Source organism: Mauremys mutica, chromosome 24 (genome assembly GCF_020497125.1).
Source record: "Mauremys mutica isolate MM-2020 ecotype Southern chromosome 24, ASM2049712v1, whole genome shotgun sequence".
NCBI classification, from domain to species: domain Eukaryota; kingdom Metazoa; phylum Chordata; order Testudines; family Geoemydidae; genus Mauremys; species Mauremys mutica.
In genome coordinates, this window is record NC_059095.1 from 12,215,061 (window position 1) to 12,234,647 (window position 19,587).

Sequence of the window (19,587 nt, forward strand, 5' to 3'; positions counted from 1 at the left end):
CTCGTCCTGGGCAGCGCAGAGCCCAGGATGGGGCTTGAACCCTGGACGTGCGGATCTAAAAACCTCCACCCGTGGGCGGAGCGACGGAAGACGCGAGCTGTCACAGCTCCCGTCCCCGGTCCCGGCACTCGAGGGGGACAGAGCCGTGCTGGATACATTCCTAGTGCTGCGGCCGCGAAGAGCCACCCTGCTATGCGCTGACTGGCGCCAGGTTCCCCATGCTGGCCCCTGCGGCTGGGGAGGCCTCCCCCAGGCAGCTGCTCCTAAGGGGCTGAGCTTATGGCTGGAGCGTCTCGGTGTGGCTCTGTTCCAGGTACAACGTGAGTCAGCTGGAGGAGTGGCTGCGGGCCAAGGACCTCCAGCAGAGCGGCGCCATGGAGGTCCTGCAGCCCCTCATCCAGGCCGCCCAGCTGCTGCAGGTGAAGAAGACGACGCAGGAAGATGCTGAGGCCATCTGCTGCCTGTGCACGGCGCTGACCACTCCGCAGGTGACCGGCTGCTCCAGGAGCTCGGGGGTGATGGGCCACGGGCCTGGGCTCTGCCACCCTGGAGGGATCGAAGCTCCCCAAAGGAGGGAGTGGTGCTGGGGGGGCCGTGTGTGTTTGGGTAACTCAGGCTTGAGGGGACCACCCACCCCATGAAGGCAAAGCGCTCGGGCTGCCAGGGCCAGTGGCTCTGGGAGCTGGTACCAGGATGTGGCCCCTGATTCAGCCCCGAGGGCTCCCAGCCAGTGCCCAGGGCTCCTGCTCACTCGGGGGCCCACAGGCGGGCCCCTTCTGTAACTGCCCCAAGTTCCACCAGCCAGGACCTTGCTTGGGGTCCCTTCTCTGCTCCCCTAGGACTCCGCTTCCTGCCGGCCCCGGCATGGGGACCAGATGGGCCCTGTCCTCTTTGCTCGGGACTTGCGACCTTGGTGGGCTTGGAAGGGGCATGAGGCCATGGGCCGGGCTGAATTCCCAGCCTGGCTCTAGCGCTCTCTCCACTGGCCGCCGTCCAGCCCCGTCACCTCTGCGCTCCCTCCTTGCAGGTCATGAAGATCCTGCGGGCCTACACGCCCGCCGCCGGGCTGGAGGAGCGCGTCAGCCCCAGCTTCATAAGCAGCGTAGAGGTGAGTGAGTCCTTTCTCTCTTCCCTCCAGCCCCCGACTCAGTTGTGCTGGCAGGCAGCCGCTTGCTGCTGGAGAGTTGGGGCTGAGCTGGCCAGGTGCTTGAGCCAGCCATGGCTGTAAGGAGGGGCTGGGGGCTGGACCAGGGAGTGTGGGCAGGGGGTGAGAATTGCTGGAGACTGGATTGTTTCTCCCCACACAGAACCGGCTGGCGGAGCGAGCTCCAGCTGGCCCCTGCCAGCTGCTGGTGGACACGGCTCACCTGTTCCCCGTGCACCTGCCCTTCTCCTGCTCTCCCGTGCAGCTGGATGAGCTCTGCATCCCTGACAGCATTAACCTGACGTTCCTGACCTGGGTCTGAGCGCCGCGGCGGCGATGCTCCTGGGGAAGATGCGGTCTCACAACCGTGCTGCAGGGTACTGGCTGCCGTGCCCTAGAAACGCCCTTTTCCTTGGAAAGGAGCCAGTGGCTCAGGCTGAAATTTCAGGGTGCTGGCATGAGGCTACAGCTCCAAAGGGCTCCAGAAACAGCCCCTTCTAAAATTCAAAACTCCAGCAGGTATTTCCTCTCGGAAACGTCTGCTTGCCCAGCTCTGCCGCATGCCCGGCACATCCCTCCCCGCTCCGAGCCCAAGGGCTTTTTGCAACGGGCCCTCGGGGAATGCTGTGCATGGGGGTAATGGTGCCTCCCTCACGCGCCCGGGTCTGCACGCCATAGCTGAGCGGGGCAATGTGGGGTGCCCATGCTGTGGGCTGCGCGATCGCTGACTGACCCACCTCCTCTGGAACTGCAGTGCTCCCTGGCGGTGTGTGGGGGGTGGGTTTACAGCACTTGGGGCAGCATGTGAGCACTTGGGAGCAGGTTTAAAAGCATGTCCTGAGTGTGGCTGGCTGGGCAGGGAGTCCCCACTGCTGCTGAGTGAGGAAGCAGCTGCCAGGTGGAGCCAGGTTAGGGGGCTTGTCTCCCTTGCTGCAGGCGGCTGCTCTTGACCCAGTACCCACTGGGCATCCGTGGGTGTCTCTGGGGGGTGCTGTTCCTGCCCCCTCAGCTGCTAGGGCCTGCGGGCTGCCTGCCCAGCAGCTGGGGGTGGGAGAGGAGCTCTCTTCATGCGGCCTGTGTTCAGTGAAACGCCTTTTAAAGATTGTGTGAAGTGAATAAAAGTCTCTTTAGTAATAAGCTGGAGGCTGGTCTCCCTTGTGAGTCGCCGATCTCCGGGCCGGGGTGTGTGTGTGTGTGGGGGGGGAGGCTGTGCAGCCTCCCGGGGGGAGCATTGGGAGCTGTGCTCTAGTGACGGGACAGAGGCCACCTACGAGGCTGGAGCTTGACTTGAGAGCGCTGGGAAGGGAAGAGGAGGGTTTGTTAGGCGCTGCAGACAGGTTGTCTCCAGCAGGCCCCAGGCTGTGTCCTTTACCTCGGACACTGGCCACCTGATCCTGGGTGTTCACAGGTCCTTGGAGTTTAGCAGGTGAATCCGACCCCCAGGCCAGGGAACGTTTTCCCCACTTCCAGGGGGAGAAAACGGGGGCAGTGGATGTGTAGTGGGTAGAGCTGGGCCAGGAACCCAAGTATCCTGGGCTGCAATAGGGGCCTACATGCTCCATCCCCAGCTAGCACCTGGGCCTTCCTCTCTCTCTGCTTCTGCTTGAAACTTCCTGGGGTGCTGGGACAGAACCCGCAGGCTCCCCAGCCCCCGTGTTAGCGCACTGCACGCTGGTCCAGCTCATCCCCCTTCTGCCCCCCTTGCAGGGGATGCTGCTATTCGGGGGGGGGGGGGAGTGGACAAAATCATCATCTGTGCAGAGTAACTCCCAGCTGGGGCTGAGCGAGGGCAGCACGGCTCCCAGTGCTCCTGCAAGAGCAGCCCTGGATTCAGCAACGGCCTCTGTCTGTCTGGGAGCTAAAGGGGGCTCTGGGAGTGGGGGGGGGCGTGTCTCAAGCTGTAGAGGGGTCAGGGCCCAGCTGTTCAGTCTAGTCCTTCCAGGAAAAGTTCAAACCCCCCCCCCCCCAAGCAGTTCCTGCCCCTGCCCAGCTCCAGCCAATCACACCTGGCCTCTCCTCTACAGGGGTCTGAAGATTTGCTAGGGGAGGGGGATACTCTTACCCCTGTACTTCAGCTCAGTAGAGTCCCCGGATTTGGGAGAGTCCAGGGCTTATGGGGGTGCGGAAGTGGGAAGGTTCTTGCTGTGATGTGAGTGCTGAGTGGGGAGGATTGACCTGGGAAGGGTGCAGGGGGTTGTGCTGGGACTGGCTGCTGTGGGGGAGGGAGGATACCTGAGACCCCAGGAGGGGGGTTGGAGGCCAGGTGACACCTCTGCCTGGGACACTGGACAAACGCTGGGGGAGGCTGAGTGAGAGGCTGGAGATGGTTTCAGTTTGGAAACTGGCTGGGAAATGGAGAGGGGCGTCCCGATGGGGCTTGGGCTTCCCAACAGGGCTGTGGCCTCCCTGGGGCCCCAGATGGACCTAACTAAAGGGGGGTCCTGTTGTCTGTACCGGCAAGACCTGTCTGGGACTGTGTTCCTGTCGTCTAAATAAACCTGAGCCACTGGCTGGCTGAGAGTCACGTCTGACTGCAAAGTGGGGGTGCAGGACCCGGTGGCTTCCCCAGGACCCCGCTGGGACGGACTCGCTGTGGGAAGCGCACAGAGGGGCAGAGGATGCTGAATGCTCCAAGGAGAGACCCAGGAGGTGAAGCCGTGTGAGCTTCTTGCCCTGCAGACTGTCTGGGGAGCCTCCTCTCCCTTGGAGCAAAGTCCTGCCTGGCTTTGTGGGGAGCAGTTCCAGAGCATTGCCCGGGGACTCCGTGACAATGGCTCTGGGGTGTGTGCTGTACCCTCCTGGGGCTGATGTGAGAGCACCAGCCCAAAACCCGTGCAAGAGCAGCACTGCAAATTCCCTGGTGCTCGTGCCATGGGTGGCCTCTCCCTTATGGGAACATCTGGGCAGAGACTTTGAAAGTTCATAAGAACCAGGGCTGGCTCCAGCGTTTTTTCTGCCCTAAGCGCTGGGAAAAAACAACAAAAAAACCTGTGATCGACTTCATTCTTCAGTGGCAATTCGGCGGCAGGTCCTTCCCTCTGCGAGGGACTGGGGGACCTGCCACCCAAGAGCCAGACGTGCCACCCCTTTCCATTGGCCACCTTAAGCACCTGCTTGCTGTGCTGGTGCCTGGAGCTGGCCCTGATGAGAACAGCTATACTGGGTCAGAGGAATGGTCTCTCCGGCCCAGTGCCCCGCAGGGAATGAACAGAACATGGAATCAAGTGATTCATTCCCCGCTGCCCATTCGGCTTCTGGCAAACACCATCCCTGCCCATCCTGGCTAATAGCCATTGATGGACCTGTCCTCCATGAACTTATCTAGTGTGTGTGGTGTGTTTTTTTTTAAAACCCTGTCATAGTTTTGGCCTTCACATCTGCTGGCAAGGAGTTCCACAGGTTGACTGAGTTGTGTGAAGAAATGTTAGGATATAGATATTCAGGCCTGTCTGCAAAGGCCTATACTTTAAGAATGTAGGTGTATTCTTATCACTTAGCTTGTTATAGAGGTATAAAAGAAAGAATCAGAAATCACTGTCTGTGTAAGGGCCTTCTCTCACTGTGACAGTCTGAGGCCCTGTTCAGTCACATTGAAATCAGGCAATCCGGGGCTGTTAGGAAGGTGATCCGATCTCTAACCTCCAGAGAAAGGGAAGAGCCTAGAAGATGTAAAAGGAAACTTAGTTTGATCGCATCCTGCCTGGCAAGAACTCACTGATCAATAGACACAGCTGGAGAACCCTTATGTCTGTATAGGTGTAGTTGTAAAATCCTCACTTCTGTATTGTTTTGTGTGTTTATTTGCATGGTCTCTGTCTGGTTCTGTGATCGTTTGTGTCTGCTGTATAATTAATTTTGTTGGGTGTAAACCAATGAAGGTGGTGGGATATAATTGGTTAAATAACCATGTTACAGTATGTTAGGATGGGTTAGTTAAATTTCAGTAAAATGATTGGTTAAGGAATATCTAAGCAGAACTCAAGTTTTACTATATGGTCTGCAGTCAATCAGGAAGTGTGGGGGGGAAATGGGAACAGGGACTGGGGCTGTGGGAATTGGGATCATGTTTTGCTAAAGGGGGGATGGGAACAGATACAGGCAAGGCTCTGTGGTGTCAGAGCTGGGAAGGGGGACACTAAGGAAGGAAACGAATCCTGCTTGCTGGAAGTTCACCCCAATAAACCTCGAATTGTTTGTGCCTTTGGACTTCGGGTATTGTTGCTCTCTGTTCATGCAAGAAGTACCAGGAAAGTGAGGGTGAAGGAATAAGCCCAACAAGAAATATTTCCTTTTGTTTGTTTTAAACCAGCTGCTTATTTAATTTCATTTGGTGACCCCTAGTTCTTGTGTTATGAGAAGGAGTAAATAACACTTCCTTATTTACTTTCTCTACACCAGTCACGATTTTATAGACCTCTGTCATATCCCCCTTAGTTGTCTCTTTTCCAAGCAGATAAGTCCTAGTCGTATTAATCTCATCATACGGAAGCTGTTCCATACCCCTAATCATTTTTGTCACCCTTCTCTTCCCTTTTCCAATTCCAATATATATTTTCTGAGACACGGTGACCAGATCTGCACGCAGTATTCAAGATGGGGGCGTGCCATGGGTTTATATAGAGGCAACATGATATTTTCTGTCTTATCTCTCCGTTTCTTAATGATTCCCAACATTGTTTGTTTGCTTTTCTGACTGTCGCTGCACATTGGGTGGATGTGTCCAAAGATCTATCCATACCGACTCCATGATCTTGTTCTTGCGGGGGAACAGCTAATTTAGACCCCATCATTTCATACGTGTAAACGGTCCGACTGGGTTCCGAGTTCAAGCCCTCGTCTGAAGGGGGAATGTTAAGCCTGAGTCTCTACAGCTTGAGAGTGACGAGGCAAACTCTGTTGCTGGGCTGGGTCACTCGGCCGGCGGGGGCATGGGCGCGTGTGCCACGGCGCTCAGCGGGATACGCTTTGGGAGGCGGACGCGGCGGCTGGGTGTGCTTTTCTTTTTAATGTGTTATAATAAAATTATTTTACAGAGCCCAAAAAAGTCAAAATAGTGCAAAACATCTCACTGTCATGCATCCATGTTTACCATTGTTTGCTCCAGTTCAGGTACGGACAGACACACGGGCCAGCGCTGACAGAGGTGCTACAGGAGCAGAAGTTACGGTTGTTTTAGTTTCAATCACATGCCGACCGGAAGTTCTCGAAGGGGCGTGTCGGAGAGGGAGCCGGGGAACGGGTCTTGTGTTCCAGTAGCCATAGGGCTCAGCGGGGGCCTAGCCACCCGTGCTGCAGGCGGGGATGAGGTCAGTCTGTGCAGAGGGGAGCCACCAGGGCTGCTGTCTTACAGCCCTTTGGGTGGCAGGGGGGGAGGCTGCGTTGCTACGCGCTGCAGCAGCTGGAAAAGGGGTGTAAACATTGAACTGAACCAGGTGTGAGCAGCTCCCACTTTGGTCCCAGGCAAGTACTACAAAAAGGACTGGCTGAGGGCGCAGGGCAGAGGCTGAGGTCTGGTCGCCCTGTCTGGGCAAGGGCATTGCAGGCCCATGGCCAGGAGCGTGGAGCCAGGAGCTGTGCAGGGTCAGCATCCCTAACCCGCCTGGACGTTCCCAGGGAGAAGAACATCCGCTCTGATATCAGCCAGGGTTGAATAAACCCAAAGGGACATTTACCCCCCAGTGCTTGGGGCTCTTCACCCCCTTAACCCTGCTCCAGAACACTGAGTTTCTTTGCATAGCTCCCTGCAGCAGCACCTCCAGTGCTCCCCAGGGCCAGAGCCAGCCCCTTGTCAATCTCTGTTCCTGCCCCCACACAGGTGGGTTCTCCTTGCTTGCATATTGGCCCCTTGGCATGAGCTCAGGCTGCTGTATGGGGCTAGGCCACTACCCCTCCCCCCGCCTTGTGTGGGGAAAGGAGCCTAGGGCTCCCGGCCTTCAACTGCTTCCAGGGCCCCGGCCTCCCTTTCTACCTGGGGCTGGAGCCACCTCCCTGCAGCTGCCCTTCCCCACCTCTCAGCACGGGCTGGAGGGTGGCTCCTGCCATGGCCACACGCTGTGCCCAGCCCTGGGCCGCATGGTCTGCGAGGCACAGCCGGGCTGTGCTGTTAGGGAACAGGGCTCCCTCCCCTGGGCACAGGGCAGTTGCCGGCCTGGCCCTGCCAGCTCCCCCAGGCTCCCTGCCCTCTCCCCACCCCCTTTGCCCTGCTCTCTGCTGGGCAGGGCCTGACGCTCTGTAGGGCCCTGCTGCTCCATGGAGCTTGGCTGTTTAAAGGCCCCAGTGAGGCCTCTGTCCCCGCTGGAAATTGTCCTGTGCTCCTAGAGCAGGGGCCTGCTGGCGTGAATCTCGCTCTGCCGAGGGGGCAGGGCCCGGCCCTACTGCAATGGGGTGGGGGTGGGTTTAAGCTGTGGCTTAGTTGAATGCACCTGTACGAGCCGGGGGGCTGGGGAAATCACCTGGCAGCTGTTCTTCATCCACGTTCTCCACCTCCCCGGGCTCCTTCCCCCTCCCCGGGCTGCGTAACCCCAGGTGTGAAATGAGGCTCTGGGGCTCACCCCCCGCCCCCCCGTTCCTGAGCCAGGGGCCTGTGCACGCTCCAGCCCTGCCTGGTGCTGCTGGGGGGCCCAGGGTGTCGTTACCCCCAACCTTTAGAAACCAGCAGGGGGTAGAGGGAGGCGGCGTCTGCCCTATGAATTCTGCTGGGGGGGGGTGGACACTCTGCCCCCCTGTGCCCCACGTGAGGGGTGTGTAGGGGGCTGGATTCAATGGGGGGCTGGGGCAGGATTGGAGCAGGTTCGATGTCTTCGGCTGTGGGACTGAAGTACTCAGAGGCCTGTGACAGGACAGAGGGGCCCCTCATGGCTTGTGAACTGGGTCAAGCTCCCCTCTCTCCCCCCTTCAGTGCCGGTCCCAGGCTGCACGGGGAGCCCCGCTGGCAGTGCCTGGCCCTGCCCCGCCAGCCTGGGAAACCTGAGCTCCTGCCTGGCCGGGATACAACCCTGCAGCAGCCCAGCTGTCCCAGAGCTGTGCCAGGGACTGGGGGGTGGGGGAATGTCTAAACCCAGCTGTGGGGGGAGGATGGGGGTTAGGTGTGTTTCCTTGGGGGTAGGGCTGGTGGGGGTTTAGGGTCAGGGGCAGCTGCCTGGGTTTGGGGTTCCTCTCTAAGGGGAGGGGGCTGGGGCCAGGCTGTGCCTTTGCCATGGGAGGCAAGCGAGCAGGGCCCGGGGTTACAAAGGCTTCCCCTGCGCCGCGTGGCCGCGGTCTGACGCGATAGCCCTTCAGAGCAGTTGCAGTCGGGTAAAGAACATGGACAAACCGTCTGTATTTACAGCTATTTACATATTTACAGAGCTGTCTGCGGGGGCCAGGCCGTCCCGCCCCCTCTCCCCGGGCACAGCTCCCTGGTGCAACTCAAACCACAGCCGGCCGGCTGCCAAGGCTGGTACCTAGTGGGGCCGGGAGGGGGGCGCTGGGGCCTGTGGGTGGAGGCTGTTGTGCCCCTGTTTCTGCCTGCGGGGAGGTAGGAGGTTGCATGCCACGGCCAGGGCCGAGAGGCTGTTATCTCTCTACCTGGGCCTAGCTGCACCGCATGGGCCCCGCAGTGCCTGGGCTGAATCAGGCCCTGGGGCGGGGGGGAAGCCTCCTGTCACTCGGCCCCTCGTCAGCGGGTGCTGGGGCACGGCTCCTGCACGTGGCCAGAGCCGTCACTGCGTAAGCAGGGCCCGGGCGGGGCTGAGTCACTGGGGCTGCTGGGAGTGAGCATAAGAGATGCTGGAGGTTGGCACCGGGTTAGCTCTGCATCTGGCCTGATGTGAGGCTGTTCTGCCTACAGGATCCAGCCTTCCTGGAGCCGGGCCAGGCTCTCGGCTTGCTGTGGCAGGGGCGTGGTGGCTGCAGGCCCGGTCTGGGGCCTGAAATCATCTGAGCGCAGAGCACCCCCTTTCCCCAGGGCTCTCCGCTGGGACTGTGGCAGAGTCTGGCTTTCGGAACCAGCGGAGCCCACCCTGGCCTATGGGGCCCATGCACTCGGGTCTGCTAAATCAGGTAGTGCTGCCCCTGGCCCGGCCCCCACTGCTGTGCCCCTTCCCCGGCACAGTGGGTGAAGCGCGGCTGACCCCCCTGGCCAGCGGTGTCCCTGGGGGTGGGAAGGGCTGGCAGCTGCACTGCAGGTGGGGATGGGGTCCCACGAGGTACCCGGGTTCCTGGCTGCTGGGAAGGGATGGGGTCTAGGTTTCCATCTACAAGGCATGGACGAGGGAGGTGTGGTCCCTGCAGGAAAGCGACGGCGTTGGCACTCTCCTGGGTAGAGGAGGGGTTTTCACTCCGGCTGGCAGCACAGGGCCATGGCTCGGCCAGCCATGCACAGCGGATGTGGGGGCTCTTGGCACAGCTGGGATCAAGCCCCCCCCATGCTCTCAGAGTGTCACTGGGGAACAGGCCCTGCTGCTGAACGCCAATCGCCCCTGCAGCCAGGCCGGGGGTGGCGGGAGCTCCCCCAGGTGGGGGGCAGCGAAGGGTTGAGGGCGCTACGTGCAGCGCCAGCAGGGGCAGGGGGCAGGGAGCTTTGCCCCACTGCTTTTCAAGTGCCCTGGGCCAGTGTGGGAGTCCCGCCGCCTACCCGCTGGGAGCACCTGCCCCGCCGGACACTCAGCACGAGGCCCAGGCAGGACTCATGGGCCCGTGACGCTCTCCTCGCTGGAAGCAGGGCTGGGGCGGGCAGAAATGTTTTGCCTTTTATCCTGTAAAGCGACCCAACCTCCTCAGGTGCGTCCCCTTGTCCCACCTGCTGCAGCGCCCTCCCTTGCACCCAGGCTGCAGCACCATTGTCACTCCTGCTCGCCTCCACCGGCCGGCACCCGGCGTTCATTCACTCACCTGCTTCCCCACGCAGGAAGGCAAGGACAGGCCCCTGACCCTGAGGCCTCACTAGGCACCAGCCCCCCACTTTGCTGCTCCTTCTCTCCCCGGGAGGCTACCCTACTTCAGCCCCCCAGGAAGGGCCGCCTGCGGGGAGGGGGGGGGAGATGGGGTTTGCACATCCCTGTCCCAGTGCAGGCGCTGCCTGGGAGGGAGGCCGGCTCTGCGGCTGCACGGCAGGATCCTATTTATAACCGGGAGCGGGATCAGTTCCTACCAGCGCAAGGCGCTGCCTCTTCCCAGCTGCTGTCTCCGAGCCCACCGGGGAGGGAGGTTAGAGCTGGGATCCTGGTTCTTTAGTGCGATGCCCCACGTGTGTGCAGCCCTGTGGCAGGGTCACCTCTCCCCTGCCCCGCTTTCCTGCTAGCACCCTCCTGCCGCTGGCCTGGGTGGACAAGATCGGCCCCAGCCCTGCTGCCTGGCCTCAGGCTAAGCTGCTCTGAGCCACCTGCTCAGGAGTGCAAGGCCCTGGGGGCTACGCCACAGGCTTGGCTATTGCTGACAGCTTGTGGCAAGCTATAGCGTGAGGGGCAGCGGACTCCCAGAGCCGCCAGCCACTGCAGGCTGACGCTGGCCCGGGTATGTCCTTAGCAGCCACGCTCCTTGACGGGAGCCCTGGAGGAGAACCCAAGGCCCCGTCTCAACCTCCCTGTGCCCATTGCTGCCTGGCTCATCTCTATTGCCGAATGAGGTTGCCATGAGCACAGGGCAGTTTGGACATGTGATGCTGCCTCCTGCTGGAAGGAATCAACCTACTCAACAATGTGGCATATCCCCTATACTGCTACCAGCTAGGGGTGATTTTCCTGGAGCTCAGGGACGAGTGGAGGGAGGCTGGATGGGCTGAGATCTAGCCTAGGGTGGCTCACGTTTGTTCAAATGCTCCTGCCTCACGGTCACCTCCAGGCCTCAGCTTCTGCCTCGCCCAGCATCTGTCGTGACAGAAACAGGTTCGGGAAGAGGCGCTAAGGCCACCCCTGCCAGCAGTGAGGGCAGCTTGTGCTCCCTGGGGGCTGCATCTTCCCTGCCCCATCGCAGCCGGGGCAGTGCCCTTGAGCTGCAGCCCAGGGATGCAGGGAGGGGCACAGAGCGCCTGCTTCGATCCTTGGCACTGGGAAGCAGGCGCCTGCTTGTGGCAAGGGCTTCCCGGCGGGGCGGGGCTCCCTTCCCTACCCGGTGTAGGGGCTGTGGATGACCTGTATGGCTTTTACGTGGCTGGAGGATGCTGTAGAAAAGGGGCAGGACGGGGGGTGGTGCTAGGGATGTTCTACACCTGCTCAGGCCTTTAACTGCTGCCTTCCTCGGCCGAGCGCGTGTCTGACTTGAGCTTCACGAACTCCTTGGCCACCTCGTCGTTGTTGCGCTGCGAGAGGATGCGCAGGACGGTGAGGCCCGTGTCGTCCATGTGGATGCGCCGGCCCAGGGGCAGCCAGCAGGCGCAGCTGCCCCGATGCACGATGTCCTTGAGCTGCAGCACGGCGATCCCCACCGTGCGGTCCTCCCGGGCGAAGCAGTAGTCCTTGACGCACACCTGCACCTCGTAGCACTCGGGGCCCGTCTCACTGCTCAGGGTGCTGCGCGGGAGGGAAGGGGACGGACACGGTTACTGGCCCATCCGCTGGGTCCTGCGCGCCAGCCGCTGCACGCACCGGGCCACTGGCGCTTTGCTGCCTTGGGCTGGGGGAACCGCAGGGCGGAGCTGGTCACCAGCTGGAAGGAATGTGGCCCCCCAGGCCCTCAGGAGGGGCAGCGCCCTGGGACGCTGGTGGGTGCCTCTCCCTGGCAGCTGTTGGGTCCCTGGGCTACAGCTGCAGGTGTGTGGGCTGTGGGCCCAGTGTGGCCTTCTCTGGCTCTGAGAGAAGGGAAAACGCTGCTGGCCGCAGGGTGAGGGTCCCGAAGGCTGGAGGAGCCACAGCTGTGCCTCAGCTTGGCCGACGTTTCCTGCCACGCCTGGAGGGACTGAATGTCACTGACCCCGCAGAAACGGGCGCTAGCGAGGCCAAGGCTGAGCCGAGGACCTCGTGCGGCAGCTCTCCACATGTGGGCGTACGCGCTGCAGTGCCATTTCCCCACCCCTGAGCTACAGCCCCTGGGGGGACCAAGCGGTGAGGGGAGCCAGGCCTACTGCTTTCCACCCCCGCCACTTTGGGCCTGCTATCAGCTGCCATCGCAGGTACAGGAGGCCCAGCAAGGCAGTGACCGTCTGGCCACGCCACGGCTAAAAACTTCTTGCCAGAAACCAAACCTGGCGCTGTGAGAGCTTCAGTGGAACAGCAGCTGGCTGAATAATTAATTGTAACTAATAATCAGTAGGGGAAAATGGCAACACTTCATAGTGATGGTCATGTTTCATGGAGTCTGACGCCAGCGATGGCGGAGCAACGGGGGAGAAAAATTTTTTGGACTTTGGAAATGGTGCTGCAGTGCCTCATGGGAGCTGTAGTTCATGTGCCTTATGCTCCCATTCTACTCTACAGGCAAGGCTCCCCGGCTGGACTACAACTCCCATGGTATCCCTCCTTAGAGCAAGGAAGCAGAGCATCATGGGAGCCCCAGCCATGGTGACTCATGGGAGAAATAGTTCAGGAGCTTCATGCGCCCATTCCCTTCTATAGGTGGGTCTCCCTGCCTGGACTACATCTCCCATAGTGTATCATGGTCTCCCTCTTGGCGGGAGGGAGGTGGTGGATCATGGGAGATATAGTCCCAGTGCTCTGTGCACAACACAGACCATTTTTGTGAAAAATTTCATTTAGCCGAAAACCCAATTCGCCATCAAAAATCATCTTAGAACATTTTTGACCAGCCCTAGGTGGCACTTTGAACAGCATAGTGCCCCCTAGTGCATCGGCTGACTCAGAGAGACGCACAGCCACTGGATCACCACCTCCCATGTGCAGCTCATTTTCCGCTGCAAATCCCAGCCCGGCCCAGCTCTGCTTTGCTCATAAGCGCTTGGTCTAAAGGGGGTGTGTGTGTGTGTGTGGAACGGAAACGTGTGTCAAGGCCACTCACAACTGGAAGCTTTCATTGTATTTGGGGGCCCAGCTGTTGTTCTTGGACTTGGTGGCAAATTTCCTCTTCTTGTCGCTGAGATGAGGCCCGATGATGTTGACCTCGATGAAGGGCCGGAAGATGCCTGACGTCTGCCACTTGAGGTCATTAGCAGCCGCGACTGCGAGAAAGGAAAGGGTGCGTCAGCTGGCGGCGTGGGGCCACGGGGAGGATGGGGGGCACTGGGAGGGCCGGAGGGAAGGGGGCAGCCCAGCCCAGGCAGTGCTGTCTGCTCCTGGCCTTTGGCAACTGAAAGTTCAATTGCTGCAATGTCAACGTGGCCACAGGTGACGCACTCCTGCCCATCCCCCAACGTCCCTGGCGACAGGGCAGCGTCCTGGGCCGGCCACACCCTGGCACCCCTGGCACCCTGCCTCCCCTGTGCTCAGAGCGCTGGGCATGCCCCACGCCGGGTACCAACCTTTGACAGTGACCTTGTGTTCCCCGGTGCCAGGGTGAGTGAAGAGCTCCACGTGGATCGACACCTCCCCGACCGGGTCATCCACGCCAGCTCCTGCTCCGCAACGGCAAGGCAAGGTGTGAGCCCCCCCTCCAGCCAAGCACACACAGCAGGCCACGGTGGGCCCACCCCGCTGGAGGAATCAGGTCACCAGCTTGGGCTGAGCCCCTCAAAGGCAGAGAGGAGACGACTGCTCATGGGTTGCCCCCCCCCCGCCACATGTTCCCCTTCCCGCCCAGTGCCAGCGTGAGCCGCCTGGGGGGCTGTGGAGAGACAGCTGCAGCCGTCCTCTCGCTCCAAGCAGGGCCCCGGTGAAAGGAGCACGGTGGGTGTCCCGTTGCCCCCGCCCCATGCAAAGTGTTTTCTTACCCTTCCCTAGGGCCAGCCCCCTGAGACGCTGTACACCCGCCATGCACCTGGTGTCCAACCCCCCCCAATTCCACCGCCGGCAATGGAGCAGCGCTGGCGCTAGTCTGGCTTAAGGGAGATCGATTCTCCCTCGACACCTTAGACCCTTCAACTCCCCAGTGAGTAAACGAGGAACCAGCTGCCCAGTCACAGTGCAGGCTAGTGGGCGACGAGCTGGGAGGCAGGAGCTCAGCGGCCTAGGCCCGGCTCCACCACTGTCCCGGGCGAGTCCCTTTGGCTCATGGCCACAAAGGGGTTGAGGTGCCAAATCAGGGGCGTAGCCAGGTGGAGGGAACAGGGGCAGCAATTAAAAAAAGAGGTGCCCCCTGCTGTGGTGCTTTTACTCACCTGGCGGCGCGCTGGGTCTTCGGCAGCAGGCCCGTCACTCACAGGTCCCGCCACCGAAGACCCGGACGCTCTGGGAGGCAGGAGCTGGGGGGGGCATTTTGGGGGCCCCGCAGGCCCAGCAGGGGATTGGTGGGAGACGGGGAGCATCCTGCTCTGCTTCCCTCGCCCCAGCCGTGTCGCTCGGGGCAGGGGATCCCCCCCCCGCACTCACTGGCAGCGGCCCCAGCTGGAGATGGGGCAGGGGCAAGGAAAGCGGAGCGGGCTGGGGCCGCGTTGCGCGACACGGCTGGGTCCCAGGTAAGGGAAGCGGAATGGGCTGGGGGGGGCCGCGTCGCTCTGCTCCCCGCCACCGGTTCACCTCCGCCTCCCTGGTCCTGAGTGCGAAGCCGCTGCTTGCTTCTCTGCCCTCCCAGGCTTTGCGCGCGACCGGCTGATTCGTGGGAAGCCGGAGGTTGGGGCGGAGAAGCAGAGCGGGGTGGTGCGTTCAGGGGAGGTGGCGGATGTGAGCTGGGGCTGGGGGGCGGAGCTGCTGATGGGTGCTCTGCGCCTACCAAATTTTCCCCATGGGTGCTCCAGCCCTGGAGCACCCAGGGAGTTGGCGCCTAAGGCGCCGCTTTTGGAGAATGTGCTCGGGGGGAAGCGGCCGCTCCCCCTGCTCTCCCACTAGCTACGCTAGTGATGCCGAACGCCCAGCCCCTTTGAGGCGCTGGGCTCTCCCCTCGCATGGCTGCAGTGTCTCTGGGCTGGCGCTGCCCCAGTGCCTGGCTCGTGCCGAGTACAACGTGAGGCTGCTCTCGGGTTGCATGGGACGGCGCGGCGCTAATGTCCGCGTCATGGCCGAGTTGTACCCGGCAAGTGGCAGAACCAGGCCTAGAACCCAGGAGTCCTGACCCCGCACTGCCCCCGCTCTGCTGTGCGGCGCCAGACGCCCAGGCAGCCCTGCGCACGCCACAGCCCAGCCCGCGTAGGAACCGTCTCCTCGCTGCCGAGGCTGAAAGCGTCGCCTTGCCAGTGCACTCAGACTGACGTGCAGGAGCCAGCGCCCCGCTCCCCGCCCGTCGGGGGGTTCATGGCATAAGTCACAGGTGGCAGCTCATGACTTTGGGACCAGGCCGGGCCAGGCTTCATACCCTGTAGCTCATCCGGGGGCTGAGGCCGGGCCTCTGGGCAGGACCGGGCCTGAGGCTGAGTGAGGGCCAGTTACGACGTTTTGTTCTTTTCCAATGAGTCCCTGGGAAGGGACTCGCCTTTGGCCGCAGGACGGTTGGGCTCAGCGAGTGAGGCTGCTGCATCCCCACCTGCTGGGTGGTGCCCCGGAGCGGAGGAGGCTGCCCGTGGGGGAGCAGGAGGGGAGAGTCGTATCGGCTAAGCTGAGCCCACCCGTCACGTTTCACCGGGGGCTGCTTGGAGCCATCAGCCCAGATCCCGCCTGATTGTTGGCAGCAGCGTCTCCTTGCCGATCCCAGTCACCTCCAGTAGCCCAGAATGCCACAGTCCCAGACTAGCAGCGCACAAGCTCATGTGACCTGAGCCCACCAGCCCCTCCCCAGCCCATCCCCCATCCCCCCCCACCCCATCCTACCCCGCAAAGGCTGCCCCTCACCCCACCTTACCCCCCAGGCAAAGCCTGACCCGCAAGACGGCCCACAGGCCAGACAGGGTTCCCTGGGGCTCTGCATGCAGGTGGGGGGAGAGAGGCTGGGGGCAGGTGCATAATGAACAATTCAGTCCGACTGGGGAGGGTGTGGGGGGGGGAAGACATTTAAATGGCGGCGGCGGCAGCCGGGGGTGGGGGGAGGGAATCTTCCAAACCATCATGGAAAACAAGCCCGGCCGGAGACGGAAAGGCCAACGCGGGAACCGTCCTGTTCTGCAGGGCTGGAGGCTCATGAGCAAAGACCATGGATCGCAGAGCCGGAGTCCCTCGGCAGCCCCAGCAGCTGCTTTTAGCCGAGCCCGGCTCGGCTCTGAGTCGGGGGGGGGAGGACACCCAAAGGCTCTGCTTCCAGCTCACTGGGCCCAGCTGGGTCCCTCCCTCCCTCCAGGGGATTAGGGCGAGGTACAGCCAGCTTGGGGGGCTGGTGCATGGGCCTCTACTGCCTTGCCTGGGTTGGTGACTTGGGGGGGGCAGAAAAAGGGGAGCAATGAGACAGCCTTTGAGGGGGGGGCCCACACTGAAGGCCTCCCCCCTTGTTGGGGAAGGGGTCAGGCTCAACCTCTATCCCACGCAGTGCTCATACACACAGCGTGCGCCCTGGGCCCTGTAACCTAATGGCCAAATTGGTGCATGGTAGAGGCTAACAGCCTACTACTGCTAACAGCTACCGGAGCGCCTCCTGTAGCGCAAGTGGTAGAGGTTTGTACTGCAGCACTGAAGCTGCTGGATTCAAATGACCGGAGGTGGCTGGCACATACAGCTTCATCTCAAAGGTGGAGGAGATGGGACCGGGCCCCACTGCTGCTCCAAAGGGGTGGGGTGAGGGGGACCCTCTCTGGATCCATAGCCTTTGGCCCCTGCGTGCCAAACGGACGCACTCCTGTCTCTTTTTCTTTGCCCTCCACATCTGCACCCAACTAAAACAATAACCCCCAGCCCCCACCGGCCCCCGGAGTCACATGCTGAGACTCGCTCAGTCCATAAACCGAGGGAGGGAGGAGCGACCAGCTCTGTGCTCAAGGCAAGCATGGGAAACACACACCGCAGTGACCCCTGCACCAGGCCGAACGGCACCAACACACGAGGGCTGGAATGCAAGTGGCGGGGCCAAGCTGCATGAAGGGGGGCGGGGGGGAATGGGGCAGCCCCACCCCCGCATTCTGATGCAGTCATTCCACTTGCGTAAGGCGGGCAGGACTTTTTGGCACCCGGAGCCAGGCTAGTAAGAGTCTCCGTGAGGCTGGTGAGCCGCTGGCCGCAGCTGGGCCCCCTTGGCTCCCGGTGTTTAAAGGCTGACGCTGGGCTGGCCTGGCTCTGATTTCCACCTCCCACACCCTGCCCCGGGCTCCATCTGCTCCCCAAAGGTTTGGCTCCTTGGAGGCAGCTGAGCTCCGGGAGGGAGCTCTCGGCTCTTCGCTGCAGCCGTCTGATCATTGGGGTGGGGGGGAGACAGGGACGACGACCGCGTCCGGCTCCCCTTCACGTCCCACCCACTTGTGAGTGCTGCGAATGCCTGCGCTGGCGGGAGAGGGGGGGTCTGGCAGAGGCAGAACAAGAGCTAGCCCTGGGGTCCCTGGGCTCAACGCCCAGTCACCTAGATTCACAGGCCAGAAGAGACCCCTGGGATCAGAGCACAGGCCTTAGAACGTTACCCACTGATTCCTGCAGCCAGCCCATAGCTTGTGAGTGAGCTAGAGATCTTAGCTAGGGACCCCCAGTCTGGGTGTAGCGAATCCCACGGTCGGCTGTTCCCGTGATTAATGACCCTCCCTGGGGCCACCTTCGCAGCGAGTCAGTGAGAACCATGCAGTTCGTTGGCAAGTCCACCCACTTCCATAGGGCAAGTGCTGACTGAAGGCCAACGCTCATCGCGGGAGGTGCCTTGGAGAACCTGGGCCTGCGAGGCGTGCCCGCGGCCAAGGAGGGACCACTCGAGGGGAGGGGAATTGGGAAGACGGGCCCATTTGTGGGGCCAAGGGAGGTTTGGCTGGAAAGAACGACACAGCCACCTCCTCGCTCCCCATCCCCAGCGGCTTTTAGAGCAGGCATTCCTCAGCCTGCATGAACAGGCCACGCGACACCCCCCTCCCCATCCTCCCAGCTCTCCAGGCGTTCGCGCCCCGCTCGGGCTTGGAGGGACTGTTACTAGCTCTGGCCGGTTGGAGGTGGGGGTGCTCAGGACAGGTGCATCAGGGTTGGGAAGTGTTAGACGTACCCTTCTCAGGATAAATTTCTTCACTAAGGGTAAACCTAATACCTTTTCCACCATGGACTAGTAAAAAGGTAAAAAGGAGAGAGACAGGGAAGAGAGAGGAAGGCGAGAGAGAGAGAGAAAGAGCACGTGTAAGGGAAGGCAAAGGGGAAACATTGAAAAATAGGGAGGAAAAACAACAGAGAAAGAGATCAGATCTCGCAGACAGGCGCCAGCTGCAGCTAGAGAATCCAAAACAAGACGTTACAGCGACATTGTGTTAGACAGCGGGGGGCGGGGGTGTGCTGGGAGCAGGCCGCCTCCAGGAGGAGGTTCTGAGCAATTTGGGGCCCGCGTCAGCTGGGGTCCCCCGCGGGCTGTGGAATTTGCCAGCAGGCGTCGGCCCTGCACTGGCTGGGAGGGGGCTTTTTTCGCTGCATTGTTACTCCCGGATCCCTGGTGCTTTCATGCAGGTTGTTGCTGCCGGCTGGGGGCTAATTAGCACCAATTGGGAGGGCGGTTCCTGGCCCACTAGCAGATGAATCACATGATCCACCACCAGTAAGGAGTCACTGGAGCCCTGTGGCTGTACATGGCCCTTGCCAAGGGGGAGGGGGGCAGCATTACTATCTCCCAGCACAGCCCCTTCTGCACACCCCGCTCGGCCACCAGACGGGAGGCACAGACAGGACGAACTCCCCACTACGCCTGCCAGGGCTCCACCCAGCCCCTGCAGCGCCTGGCCGGTGCCCATGCGGATGGAGCAATGGCACACACTGGAGGGCCTGCCTGCGCTGTTCAGCACTGTAATTCCTTCTGCTGTGTGGAGAGTCCCGTCCCTGACTCAGTTTCCCCTCCCCCAGTGGGCCGGGCCAGGGGAACTCCCTGTGCTAGCCTGAAGCGGAACAGGCCTGGATGCGAGGCAGGAACCAGTGCTGGTGGCTGTGGCCTGGGAGAGGGACCTCATGTGGAGCTCCCGGTGACACAGCAGGGTTAACCCCTTCCGAGCTGGGCCCTGCACACGGGGCCCATCCCCCAGTGCTCCTGGGGCGCACTGAGAATTTTATTGAAACATTTGTGGAAGTGGCCAGTGAGTTGGGGCGCCCGGCTGGAGGCACCCGGGGCCTGATTTTTGGGGGTGCTGGTGGCCCATAATGCCAAAGGGAGCTGGGGGGCTGGGTGCCTCTGACAATCAGGCACCAGGCTGAACTCCCAAAAGCTGCGGCACCAAAACCAGTGGTGACCTTGGGAAGGCCCCTCCTGCCCCAGCGATGCCCCGGCTGTTGGCTCCCTTGGGCCTGGAGCCCAGGCATGTAGGATGCAGCCAGCACAGCTGCTATTCCTGGGAGTCCCGCAGGATCCCTTTGCACGGCCCCCCCGATTCCCCTGCTGCGTGTGCCCTGTAGGTGCAT

General features: G+C 61.5%; 2 protein-coding genes across 3 annotated transcripts in view; one reads left to right on the forward strand and one right to left on the reverse strand.

Moving 5' to 3' along the window:
* LOC123356069 (unconventional myosin-Va-like) overlaps positions 1 to 2,245 on the forward strand; it is a 67,224-nt gene extending 64,979 nt beyond the window's left edge. For both annotated transcript variants that reach the window (XM_044999038.1, XM_044999039.1), the window contains exons 34-36: positions 314 to 488; positions 1,028 to 1,108; positions 1,308 to 2,245. In XM_044999038.1, coding sequence (XP_044854973.1) covers positions 314 to 488; positions 1,028 to 1,108; positions 1,308 to 1,466 — 415 coding nt within the window. In that variant the 3' untranslated portion in view covers positions 1,467 to 2,245. The remainder of the gene's footprint in view (positions 1 to 313; positions 489 to 1,027; positions 1,109 to 1,307) is intronic.
* A 3,755-nt stretch (positions 2,246 to 6,000) lies between these two features.
* The window catches only part of LOC123355917 (protein unc-13 homolog A-like), a 122,173-nt gene continuing 108,586 nt past the window's right edge, over positions 6,001 to 19,587 (reverse strand). The window contains exons 43-45 of the mRNA XM_044998782.1: positions 13,533 to 13,625; positions 13,073 to 13,232; positions 6,001 to 11,631 (exon numbers count right to left, since the gene is read on the reverse strand). Of these exons, the coding sequence (XP_044854717.1) occupies positions 11,343 to 11,631; positions 13,073 to 13,232; positions 13,533 to 13,625 (542 nt within the window). The 3' untranslated portion in view covers positions 6,001 to 11,342. The remainder of the gene's footprint in view (positions 11,632 to 13,072; positions 13,233 to 13,532; positions 13,626 to 19,587) is intronic.